This window comes from Pleurodeles waltl, chromosome 6 (assembly GCF_031143425.1).
Source record: "Pleurodeles waltl isolate 20211129_DDA chromosome 6, aPleWal1.hap1.20221129, whole genome shotgun sequence".
Classification (NCBI taxonomy): Eukaryota; Metazoa; Chordata; class Amphibia; order Caudata; family Salamandridae; genus Pleurodeles; species Pleurodeles waltl.
Window position 1 is genome coordinate 1,080,593,485 of NC_090445.1, and position 13,695 is coordinate 1,080,607,179.

General features: G+C 47.4%; 1 protein-coding gene across 17 annotated transcripts in view; it reads right to left on the reverse strand.

Moving 5' to 3' along the window:
• UBR4 (ubiquitin protein ligase E3 component n-recognin 4) overlaps nt 1-13,695 on the reverse strand; it is a 1,862,787-nt gene that overhangs the window by 396,927 nt on the left and 1,452,165 nt on the right. For all 17 annotated transcript variants that reach the window (XM_069240131.1, XM_069240143.1, XM_069240141.1 and 14 more), the window contains one exon: nt 11,249-11,334. In XM_069240131.1, the coding sequence (XP_069096232.1) occupies nt 11,249-11,334 (86 nt within the window). The remainder of the gene's footprint in view (nt 1-11,248; nt 11,335-13,695) is intronic.

Sequence of the window (13,695 nt, forward strand, 5' to 3'; positions counted from 1 at the left end):
CTAGCAGGGAAAAGAAAACCCGGAGGAACCCCTAAAAAGGGTCTCGTAAAAAGATGACAGAAATGAAATAAACTGTTACCAGTGAGGGGGTTCCTCACACCCTGTGGTTCCTGCACCCGCTGCACGCCGGATAGCTATGCCACCGAATTTCAGTAGCTGATTTTAGTAATAAAAATATTCAACCTGAATGCGCTATAGGAAGTCGTTTTACCTCATTCTATATTGGTAGTAATATGGTAAACACCTCAGCGCCTTTAGGTAGTCTAGGAGCTGAGTAGGTTTGAAGGAGGCTTTAAGGACCGTAATTGTTCCAATGATTTGATTCTGGCGTCTGCCATATGACTGATTTCACTAGAGTAAAAGGTGAAAAGTACCAGGTACCTTTATTTCATGAGATCACATCATTGTTGCTACTCAGATCGATCGTTTTCCAAGATTATTTGTAACTTTTAGTTCTTTATTGGAACTATTGCAACAAAAAAGGCACAAGAAATGCTGGAAATATTAACAGTTAGACAGTACATAAGCAATTAAGATGCTGGTGGGAACATTTAGGGAGCAGGCTATATCAGGTGATGAATGTTCTCTGTTCAATAGAGACATGACAGTACAAACAAATGTCCAGTATACATACATACAATGCCTGGTGCACGGAGAGGCGAGTGTGGTAAGCACTTGGTGATTACGACTCACCTAACATGAAGTGATGTTTTGATATCAGACAAAGGAGGTTAATGAAGAGATGGAGAAGGATTGTCAGAATGTTTGTGGTGTGCTCTGATCACAGAGGTGATACTGACCCCCTCTCTGTTTTTACTGTGACACCTAGTGGAGGCTGATTATCGAAAAACCCCAAAGCCATTTTTGGAATGTTGTCTTTCTGCATTTTGCGGTCAGTAGGCTTGTTGAACTGGGGGCCAAGGGCCAGCTGTTCACGTTCCCCAAACGATGCATGCCAATAGATCTGGTTCAGGAGGAGGAGGGGGGTGTTCCTGTTTTTTAAGCAAAAATAGCTTTATTTTGTAAGTCTCTTGCTTGAAATTGCCTTTGCCTCATATTCTACTATTGTAATCTCTTCATCAGCTTCATCCTAATTATTTCCAGTGAAACAAAATGAAGTACTCCTGAGGCCGGGCTTACATCCCACCATCCTGGTAAAAAAGTAACATAATGGGGAGCCACGGGCCACTGTTAATAGGTCAAGGGAGCCATGGGTCGAAAAAGTTTGGGAAACACTACCTTAAGATGGCTTTCCTATTCATGTGTAATGTCTAAGAATTGATTTAGACATCACAGGGGCATATCTGCTCATGCAGGTACGGCCTCACATGTAGTATAAGACACCCTGCCTTAGGGCTTTAAGGCCTGCTTTAGGGGTGACTTACACATGCTGCATGTAGTGTTTGCAGGCATAGCACACAGGATGTGTGCCATGTCGTGTTTTTCAATTTTGCTTGCATCACGTCACGCAGCCTACAATGGCAATCTGCATGAGGTTGGTGAAAGGTCCCTTACGGTGGCACAATACAAGCTGCAGCCTTTAGGACTCCCTCCTTAGTACCCATGCCCTAGGTACCAGGGGTACATTTACAATGGACTTACAGGGGTGATAAAGGTATTGCCAACTGGGGAACAATTTCACAGATTTAGGGAAAGAGGTCTGGAACTAAGAACCTGGTTAGCAGGAACCCCCATGCACTTCTGTCAAAACTGCATACCAGGCAAAAAGTGTGGGTGACCATGTAAAAAAAAGGGGCACTTTCCTACAAACACCACCAAAAAAATGGCACCTTTTCTACATGTGTATCTCACTAGCCTCCTGACAGGAACAGCCTTTTGTTGTTGAGTAGCTTCCATCCTAGGGCGCTTGAAAGGAACATGCTAGTGGAACAGTCCCTCCGTTTGCACCACACTTTGAAAATCAATGGGAGGCCACAATCATGAAGCTCAGACATTGTCTGAGGGAGATTCAATGAACGATACCCTGTACACAGTGCGCAAAGCAAGGAAGATGGCACACAATAATAACAGACAATCCCAGTTAGAAGATAAACATAGAAATGAGAACGAGAAACTGATTTGTGTCACAACTGCTAATACGACTATCAAGCAGATTGAGAAAATCAGAATTAGACACTGGAGAATCCTGAATACAAATGAATTACATTTTGCACAGCCAATGTTTTCATATAAAAAGCTGATGTTTGAGAGACTAAGTAGTCCATACAGGTCAACAAATCAGGGACTATTACGACATTGTGGACCGCCAGTCTGGTAATGGGGCATTTTTCATGTGCAGGGTGGAGTGTTTGTAGATTTACTTCAGCTACAAAGGAGGTGGCTCTGCGGATGGAGACCCCTTGGCATTTAAGAGCTCACACCACCTGTAAGACAGAGGGGGTATGATTTATCTCATCACATGTCCTTGTGCCTTACACGACATGGCATGACCATGAGAAAGGTTAAGACTAGGGTAAGTCAGCAAATAAGCATGATGAGATGCTCTTGTGCATCCACAAAACTCCCAAACCGTTATATAGATGCTCACCACTTTGAGAACGATAATCAGTGGCATAAAGGAACATGAGGGGGCCCACCTGCAAAGTCCCTGGGAGGGGGACCCCGGACCCAATCTAGAGCCAGCTGCCCATGCACAGTGTACTGTGCTGAGTGAGCCCACTGGATCTCAGGGGCCCACACCTGCACAACGGGGGCTGCAGGGGCCTCTGTTACACCACTGATGATATTCACTGGTTGAGTATTGACAAACTTCAGCTTAATGCTTGGAGCTCCCAACACAAAACAGCACTGCTGAAAATGATCAGCGATGTGTAACATCTTAGAACACATTTGGTTGGTTTGAATGAAGATATCCCCTGGCACTAACTCACAGGTTAATGGGATTGCTGGTTTGAAATAGCATGAAGATGGATATTTGTTAATTATCATACCCAGTAAGCGCTCTACTTCTGTGATATAAAAGTGGGTTAGTTTGGTAGGAAAATAATTTCCTACACCACACGATTGCTTTTTATAAGTTCTAATATACAAGAGGAATCATCATCTTGAATTAAAAGTCAATTCATCAATATATGTCGCTAGCTGGTTTGATTTCACATGTACCAAGATGGCCGCAGCACAATTTAGGGCATTTCAGCTACAATGTAGACATGTACACAGGCTAACTTGCGTACAAATCTAGATAAATCTGTAAGCATAACACTAGCATGCTTACCAGCAGAGGGAAAACACTGAGGCACAAATTGAGTAGTGTCTACTCCTTGCAGCACTTTTGGGACTACCTAAACCAGGATATTTTTCTAGTTCCAACAAGGGTGTTGGTAACAGGCTGGCTCTATTTGATTATGGAGAGGGTGCATGGGGCTTTCTTTGTCTCTAAACACATCTTCAGTATTTACTGAGCAGCGGTGCTTCCGAGTCAGTATACAATACAGGTCCACTGTCATGGAAGAGGGAGACAACTACTTGGGGGTTCCAAGCTATGTAAGCCCACCTCAATTCTTGCATCATACACAACGGTTTTTGTAACTCGTCAGAAAATCGATGGCTACTTGACATGTGGATTTAGAGATGGGTAATTTTCTACTGTGCAGATTACTGCTGCTATTTGCTATTGTCTCAGAGTTTGACAGTAGGGAGTAATCCCCTCAATTCCCTTAGTTGAGAAAAATCTCCTCCGCTCTGGTTAAGGTCTAACAGTTCAAGATAAGCATGATCACCCTTGCATGAATCGCATTATGTGTCACTTTTGATTAAGTTCCTAGTTTGGCATGCAGGGAAGTTTATGGCACCAATGTTTTCAGGTTTAATTTTAAACTGAAGCTACAAGATAACAAAATTGAAACCCATGTGCCTGTGCATATTATTCACTTTATGTTTGATTTTAATTGTATTTTAGTTTATTGTGTGTTCACAGAGCAAGGGTTTTCAGAGGACATATTTGTAAGATACAATTAGACACGTAGTTTCTTAGAGAGAGTGGGTAAGAGGCCTTTATTTTTCAATTATCGATCACTATATTTACCACTTGGCCAGCATTATTAAGCAATATTCTGGCTGATAACTTAGAACAAGTTACTTACCTTTGGTAACGCCTTATCTGGTAGAGACAAACTAGCCACAGATTCCTTACCTTAGAATCATCCCCAGGTGACATACAGATCCAAAAATTGGTGCACCAGTTGGTGGCGTTGTTAGACTCTGTCTCGTCGTCCACACCGGAAATGACGTACGTGATACACCTATATAAGCACTACCTTGGTGCAATAAGGAAAGTTCATTTTTGGGGCTTTCCATGACAGGAGTGCATAGCCATGATTAAGACTGGCCACTGGTGTAAGTTTCTAGAGCCCCTTTCAAGGGGAAGCCCTCATCCTATAATCAGGCGCAGAGCAGGGAGAATGGGAGGGTGGGTAAGGAATCTGCATTAGACAGTCTCTACCACATACGATGTTACCTAAGGTAAGTAACTTATTCATCTGACAGAGACTTCTAACAGCACATTCCTTACCTTAGAATAGATTACCAAGCAAAGCCTCCACAGGAGGTGGGCCTGTGAACCCAACTTAAACCAGAAAGTCCTGCAGGACCGAATGGGCAAAATGCCCATCCCTGTAGACCTGACTGTGCATTGAGGAGTAGTTAGTAAACCCGTGCAAGGATGCATATGTTGTAGCCTGACAGATGTCAGAGATTGGAACTACGCGAGCTAACGCAGTGATCACAGATTTAGCTGTGGTAGGATGAGCAGGGAAGCCCTCAGGCTTTTTGGCCAACTCATAGCAAATCTTTAAGCAGAACACTATTTATCGGGAGATGGTTAGTTTTTGAACAGCCTTTCCTTTCTTCCACTCATGTACCCTTGAAGAGTTGGTAAACCTTGAATTCTTTTGTGCAGTCAAGGTAGAACAGTCTTTTTGGGCCCAGATGGTGGAGTCTCTCCTCTTCCTTAGAAGGATGAGGCAGGGTAAAAAAAAAAGGTATGCAGGGTGATGGTCTGGTCAACATGAAAAGGAATGGCTACCTTTGAAAGGAAGGAGGCACTTGCCTGGAGAACCAGATTGTCAGGGTAGAAAGTAGTATATGGAGGATGTACTAAGTGTGCCTGCAACTTGCTGACCCTCCAGCTTGAGGTAATGGCCACCAGAAAATTATTCTTGATGGTCAATGATCGCAAAGGACAGTTGGGAAACAGCTCAAAAGGCACACACATCAGGAAAGGGAGGACCAGGTTCAAATCCCTCTGAGGCATGATGACTGGTCTGGGGGAAAATGTGTTGCAAATTGTTTAGAAATTGCGTCACAACAGATGACTTAAATAAGAAAGGTTGGCCCTGCAACCTCAAAAAAGCAGAAACGGATATAAGACAGCCCTTAACTGTGCTCATGGCAGAGCCCTATTGGACCAAAGATAGAAAAAATAACAAGATCTGAGAAGAAGGAGCACAAAGAGGATCACTATTTCTCAATATACACCATCCCACAATGTTTTCCCAGCAGCAGGCTTATACCGTTTTGGTGGAGGGACGCCTGGCTGCCAGAATAACATCACAGACTTTGGGAGGAAGGCCAAAGCTGTCAACTGTTGCTGCTTAATATCCAAAGTAAAAAAGCGTGATAGGGTGCAGGGCCCTATCCTGTTGCTGCAACATAAGATGCTGCACCCACTGGAAATTCAAGTCCCATTTAAGAGCCTGCGTATGCCAGTGGGCATGCTTCACTAGCAGGAGGCAGGAGGCTATGAGACCCAGCAGCCTCAGTCGGCCCCACCAAAATCCAGGATAGAGGCTGAAGCATCAGAATCATAGCCTGAATATCCTGGATTCGTCATTCAGGAGGATAAGCCCAAAACTGGACTGTGTCTAGAACAGCTCCAATGAAAGGGAACATCTGAGAGGGAGTCGGGTGTGAATTTGGCACATTGATAGCAAACCCCAGCAAGTGCAAGGTTTACCGTAGCCTGAAGTTCACCATCCAGTCTGCCAGGTCAAAAGCATCCGTTCTTTTTGGGCACCAGAATGTAGCAGGAATAGCAACCCACCATACATCCGATGTAGGCCCCCGTTCTCTACAGCTTCCTCAGCCAGGAGAGTCAGCCCTTCTTGGTGGAGTAAGGAAAGATGGCCTTCCATCAACCGTTCGTAAGTGAGTGGCACAGTAGCCATAAAGGGGAGGGAGAAACCCCTTTGTACAATCTGTAGCACGAAACGGTCAGATGTCATATTCTTCAGCCGCCACCACTGCCACCCCCTTCCCCAAACACCTGGATGCCTGTGATGCCAACCCTCCCCCCCAAACAAAACACCAGTATGTCTGTGATGGTGAAATCAAACTTCTCAGCACAATAAACCCACACTGATGAAAGTGTGGGATTTATTGAAAAATGCACACTGTAGGTTAGCCCAACTACTAGTGCAAGGCTGACCGGTCTGTGCCAGCCTTCCACTTCCAAACAAGTTTCTGACCACATGGGGTGAGTGCCTTGGTGCACTCTGGGGTCAGAAACAAAGCCTGTGCTGGGGAAAGGTGCCTTGCACCTCCGCCCTGCAGCAACTGTTACACCTGGTGGTGAACCTCAAATGCTCAAGCCTGGTGTTACAATGTCCCAGGGCACTCCATCTAGTGGATATGCCCACCCCCCTGGGGCGAGCCCCCACTTTTGGCAGCAAGTCCGGAGGGATAATGAGAAAAACAAAGAATCACCACCCCCTCAGCCAGGTCCACCCATACGGTGACCAGAGCAGAACTGAGCCCCTCCTTGAGAAATCCTCCTTGTTTTGGAGGATTTGGACCAATAAGGATAGAGATGTGCCCCACTCCCCGGAGGGAGAGGGCACAAGGAGGGTGTAGCCACCCTCAGGGACAGTAGCCATTGGCTACTGCCCTCTGACCTTAACACAACCCATAATTTTGTATTTAGGAGCAACCCTGAACCCAGCTCTTCAGATTCCTGACGACCTCAAAAAAGGACTGCTGAGCTGAAAATCCCGCAGAGAAGAGAAGGAGACGACAAATTACTTGGCCCCAGCCCTACCGGCCTGTCTCCTGCTTCAAAGACCCTGTAACCAAAAAGTGACGCGTTCTACAGGACCGGCAACCCCTGAAAAGCCTCCAGGGGGATGCCCGCAACACAGAGGACCAAGAACCCCCAGTGGTCAGCAGCTATGCCCAACAAGAAGAAACATCCATCTTTAAACGGACTCTCACCTCACTCCTGAAGCGTGAGTCCCTACTACTCTGCACCTGACACCCCCAGCCTGTGTCTAGAGAAACTAACTATCCAGAGAGGACACCCAGGCGACCCCGACAACGTGTCCACCCTGGGCTGACCTCTCTGCACTCCCACGACAATGCCTGCAGAGGGAATCCCGAGGACCCCCCCTGACCGCGACTGCCCGGGATGAAGATATCTGATGCCTGGAGAAGCACTGCACCCGCAGCCCCCAGGCCCGTGAGAAACCAACCACTGGTGCAGCAACGACCAGCAGTCAGCCCTCACCCTTGCCCAGCCGGTGGCTTGCCCGAGAGGACCCCTGTGTGCCCTGCCTGCAGCGCCCAAGTGACCCCCAGGTCCCTCCATAGAGTTCTATTGAGAAACTGACACCCTGTTGGGACATTGCACCTGGCCGCCCTTGTGCCACTGAGAGTGTGGTTTTTGTGCCTATTTTAGGCCCCTCCAGTACTCACTCAACCCCCCTGGTCTGCCTTCCAACAACACGGGTACTTACCTGCAAGCAAATAGGAACCAGAGTTCCCCCGGTCTCCATAGGCGCCCATGTTATTTTGGCTCCTGTATGACCTCTGCACCTGACCAGCCCTGTGTTGCTGGTGCTGGGTGTTTGGGGTTGCCTTGAACTCCCAATGGTGGGCTCCCCATGCCCCGGAGACTGAACCTGTAAGTGTGGTACTTATCTCAGAAACTGTACTGTACTTACCTCCCCCAGGAACTGTTGAAAATTGCAGTGTCCACTTTAAAAATAGCTTTTTGCCATTTTAATGAAAACTGTGTACAATATTGATTTTATTCAAAGTCCTAACTATTACTATGCAAAGTACCTTTCATCTAATTTACTTACCTGCTAAATGAATCCTGTGGTTCTAAAAATAAACAAAATAATATTTTTCTATATAGAAAACCTATTGGCCTGGAGTTGTAATTGAGTGTGTGATTTCAGTTATTGCTTGTGTGTGTACAACAAATGCTTAACACTACCCTCTGATAAGCCTAACTGCTCGACCACACTACCACAAATGGGACATTAGTATTATCTATTATTGCCTCTGTCAAGCCTCTTGGGGGGAACCCCTGGACTCTGTGCACACTATATCTCATTTTGATATACTATATACAGAGCCATCTTCCTACAAAGAACATTCAATTCGGTCATGAGTGCAACTGAGAACTGCAGGCAGGTGACCAGTGCATTTTTCAACAATCCGACTCTCACTCTGATGTGGTTACCCAGGTTTGTTCCAAAGACAAACATGTTCTCCACTGAAAGTGTATTCACATAACAAAGAACAAGATACTTACCTTTGGTAAAGCCTTATCTGTTAGAGACATATTCTAGTTGCAGATTCCTTACAGTTTGAATTTTCCCAGTGGTCAGCTTTGAACCGGAGATTTTTCTAGCTCAGTGCCACTGCGCACCTCAAGGTGTCATCGATCTGCTCCACGTCCGTCGTCGTCCACACCAGATATGATGTTGCAGGTCCTACATAGGCACCACACTGCCTCACTGATGTCAGTTTTTTTCATGACTTTCCATGACAGAAGCGCAGAGCCATGAAGGACACTTACCATTGCTGTGTCAAAACTAAGGCCCTAAAAGGGGAGTCCATGTCCCTAAAAACCAGTTTGCAGTTTGGGAAGGATGGGTAAGTCAGTAAGGTAAGTAACTTGTTCATCTGATAGAGACTTCTAGTTGCAGATTCATTACTTTTTTAATAGATATCCAAGCAACACCATCCCTGGCGGTGGGTCTGCGAACCAAGATCAGCCCAGCAAGTCCTGCAGGACCAAATGGGCAAAGAACACACCTCTATGGACCGGACTGTCCAGGCAGTAGTGTTTGGTGAACGTGTGCAAGGATGCCCACGTTGCAGTCTGACAAAAGGACTAAGCCTCCGTGTCCTAAGGCAGTGGTCGAAGCTGTTGCTCTAGTAGAATGACCATGCAAACCTTTAGGTGGTTGCTTTTTGGCCAGTACATAGCAGATTTTAATACGGACTACGACCGTTCGGGAGATGGTCCGCTCTTGCACTGCCCAACCCTTCTTCTAAGCCACGAAAGGGGCAAAAAGCAGATGGAGGTGGGTGAGGGGGCCACTGAGGGCCGAAGGACCTGGCCATAGTATGAGAATACATGAGCGCAGAGTGTGCCTCTCTCCAAGGAGGCAGGTACCATCAAAGGGCATGTCCAAAGGGTTAGCTTGAACATCCCCCAAAAAGCTAGATGTCCTCAAACAGTTATGGCCTCTAAGGGTTACTGTCGATGCAACTATTCTGCCCAGTAAGTCAGTTGAGTCCAGTCCACATCGGATCAAGAACTTTTCTGCATCTCTCCGATCAGCAACTGCTTGGGAAAGTACAGCTCAGGCCTCTTCTGGTATCTTAGACAGCACTTGCGCAACCGTATCCCACATGCTGGATCGGACATAGGGGACAAGGCCCGTGCCAGCGTTGTACGATGCCCAAATGGCTCGCCGCCCACTGGCATGGTTTGGCACCAGGAGCGTCAACTTCGGAACCGGCGCCAGGGATGGTCGAAATTATTCAGATCCTTGTAGCTGAAGATGCTGGTGTGGAGCCAGAAGGGGCCCTTTCCGACTCCACGGGGCCAGAAAATGCGCCAGCAAAGTCGGGCTGCCCAAAGATAAAGCGCATGGCTGCATAAAACTCTAAGTTGGGCAGGGGTCGCTCCAGCTCCAGGAAACTCAGGGAAGCGCAAAGTCGACCCAGACTCAGGTTCTGCAGATGGAAGCCTCGATCGACCACGCTGCCTCTCCCTTGTCTTGTCAGGCAACAGACGAGAAAAGTCGAAGAACGCTTCAACTCCTTATGCCTCGACTTACCCGAACGTCCCGAGAACTTGGAGTGGGACGAAGAAGATGGGGGAGCTCCACGACAATTTAGAGACCTTCCACTCTACCAAGATCTGGACTTACGCGGAGCTGAGCACTGGGCAGCCATCAGCTTTAGGTACCACTCCCCCAAAGCCTTTGGATTCATGGCCTGGTACTCGGAGCACGACTTTGGGTCATGGTCGTACTCCAGACACCAAAGGCACACAAGGTGCAGATCCATCACAGACATTGCCCGATGACCGGACCAGCAGAGCTTGAACCCGGTCTTTTTAGAGAACATCCTCGAAGCCCCAAGAGTTATACAAACCAAAAACGTTTGACAAAAAGTTGAAAAAGACCAGTCAAAGATTGACTGAGGGGTACCTCTCTTTGGATCAGAACTGGTTGCCATGGAAAGAAAAGCACTGACATCAGTGTCCCGGGGTGGTGCCTATATAGGACCTGCAATTTCATATCTGGCGCAGACGAGACGCGGAGCCGATCTACACCACCTAACAGCGCACGGGGTACTGCTCAGAAAACATGCCTGGAGAAATTCAATAGGTAAGGAATCTGAAACTAGAAGTCTCTATCCAATAAGGTTCTAAATGTAGGCAAACAAATGAAGACAGCCCAAAATAGTTCAATGCTTAAAGTATAAGAAAGTGCAGTAGCTCTTTAGGTGCCAATAGAAATTCATGCATCTCTTTTGGCACGACTGCTGGACCTTATATCACTATGTGTACTCATTTTATGCCCGTAACACAGGTCCTCATAGCTTCATGTTATCAGTATAAGGTGTGTACCAAAACAGGGACCTGGGTCAAGGGAAGCCTATACATGGCATCATACCTTCACTTGTCACAGCATAGGGCAATGCAACTCTACATGTACTATGAGACGGTATTGCTGTTCCATATATGATAAACTAGTAGCACATAGCTTTACCAGTGCCTTTATAGTGCTTTCAGGATTAGAAGACAGGGGTTTGTAGATTTACATATACAAGAATATTCCATTATAGTTTAACAAGAATGGTTACAGTGCTCCCAGGATTAGAGAGAATAACAACATGTTGACTTTGAGGCAGCAAAAGTCACCCTCAGAGTAACCAACAAATCAAACTAAACAGGTAGACAAAGTTTTGAAGATATCATACTCACTTGTAGATATTGGAATTTGGGTGTTTCGTCAGGCTATGATTTTGAGTGCGCAGAATCTCCACAGCCTTTTGCGAATATTCCTTAAACTGAAAAAAAGGAAATGTCAGTCTAGAAAAGCAGCATCTTTCTAGCATAGTTACCCCTAGTTTTGCCTGGTGTCAGTGTGTTTATACAAATACACTGGGATCCTGGTAATCAGGACCCCAGTGTGTCAGTGCTCTCTTCTCTAAATTTGGTTGCATGGTAAATTTTACACCCCACAGTTGGCACACTGGTGCACCCATTTAAGTCTGTAGTATTTGGTACTTAGGTACCCAGGGCACTTGGTACACCAGGGGTCTCCCATGGGCTGCAGCATGAATTAAGCCACCCACTGAACCCCATGCAAACTGTTTGCAGGCCTGCCATTGCAGCATGCATTAAATGGTGCATGCACCTTTCACTTTAGATATAAGGTTTGTTTTATATTGCGGTCACTGCACTTGGACACTGTAAGTCACCCCTATTGTAGGCCCTTCAGTCCAAGGGCAGGGTGTACAGTCTTGAGTGTGAGAGCACCCCTGCATGAGCAGATATGCCCCTACAAACCCCAGACTCTATCTCATAGGCTTTGTAAGTGTGGGGTGTAGGAAGCTAGCTCAGTTTATGGTGTAAATCTAAGGTGTGGCACTCTACACTGAGTCCAGGCAACCCTTAATGATAGTATTTAGATGTCCAGATAGCAAAAGCTCTATAGGTGTAGCTGTGGTGAGCAGCTAAGGCTTATCCAGGAGGAGGGTAAAGCACTTGCAATACCACAATCAGTAGCTGTTACACAAGAAATAACCACACCAGGCTAACAAGACCATTGCGGTTGGATTTTTATGGATCCAGGACCCTTCCCACTAGACCCCAAGGAAAGCAGTTGGCACAAAGAAGGTTGGATAGTACCCCCACCCGTTGACACCCAGAAGACCAGAGTACCTACACCAGGAAGCCCAGGTGCAAAGGGGGTGAAGTGCAGTCGGAAACCTTGGCTGGATCGATGGAAGCCTTGATTGTTCAGCTGCTTTCGTGACTCGTGGACCAGGTCGGTGGAACACAAGAGTGGATTCCAGACATGAAGGGCTTGAAAAAGAAGGGGGCAGTGTCCAGACCACTCAGATGTCCAGGCGATGCATGTAAACAATGCTCACCCTCTTGGAGGTGAAGTTCCCGCAGGACAGTGAAGGAAGAAGCCCAGCTGCGGAGTCCAAGGGATGCAGGAGATTCCTGGAGTCACCAACTAGCTGTCCCACGGAGGTCACCAGATGGCAGCAGGGTCAGTGGCCAGCAGAACCAGCAACAAGCCTTGGCAAACGCAAACACTTGTTTCGAGGACGACTGAAGGTTTTTGGGGACCAACAAAGTCCTAGTGTCTCAACCATTGCAGGGGAGTCAGGGCAGGCCTTCAACAGAAAAGAAAGCCAGCCAGTCGGAGCAGCCCCCAGGAGGGACCCACTGGCAGCAGGCACAGGGAGCTGCTGGGAGGCCTCAACGGCACAACAAAACATGAGGCCCACATTGCAGAAGCTGCAGAGTTGAAGCCGACATTGGAGTTCCAGAGTGCTGGGGGAGGGGGGGGGGACGGGGGGACCCAAAGAGGATCACAGAACCATCACCTGTCAGTAGAACCTTTTCGTTGTCCATGGGACAGCAGGATCCAGCAGCCGGTCAATGTCATCTTGAAGTGCCTGCGGATTCAGGAGAGTGACTCCTTCACTCCAAGGGAGATTCCTTCTTGGAAGCAGGAAGAGTCCATGTGACCCTGGCAGATGCACAGCCACGGATGTTGCAGTGGAAGCCCTCCCAACGGGATCAGTCTTGTTTCAGTACCAAAGCAGACTAGCAGTGGTTCCGGAGGCCAGGAGTAGACGATTCTTGCAGAGAGTTCCTGGTGTAGAGTCTTGCTCGACGAATCTGAGGACCCACGCTTGGGGGAGCCCTTAATTAACCCTAAAAGGGGGCTGGTCACTTTGAAGTGATCCAATGATCAGAGGGGGTCAGGGACGTAATTTACCTGGCTTAACCAGTCAGATGCTCCCAGGGGCCTCTGCCTATCTTGTTTCCAAGAAGGCATAATCAACCAGCCACCTGGCAGAGCTCTGTGCTCCTCCGTAGGGGAGGAGCTGGACAGGGGGGTGGTCCCTCCCCTGTCCTTTGTGTGGTCACTCCCCTTTCGTTTGTGAGGTTTCACACCAGAGCAGGAACTGGGGGTTCCTGAACTGGCATAAACCAGATTATGTGTCTTTCAAAGCAGTCTGATGGCTCTCAGAGGCCACTCCACCCCAGCTCACAGACATCTATTTCAAAGGGAGAAGTGATCACAGCTCTCTCTTGCAGGAAATCCTTTATTCTGCCTTCCCCTGCTTGAGTTAGGCTCATCAGCAGGAGGGCAGAACAGTGTCTGGGGTCAGGAGCAGCGTGAG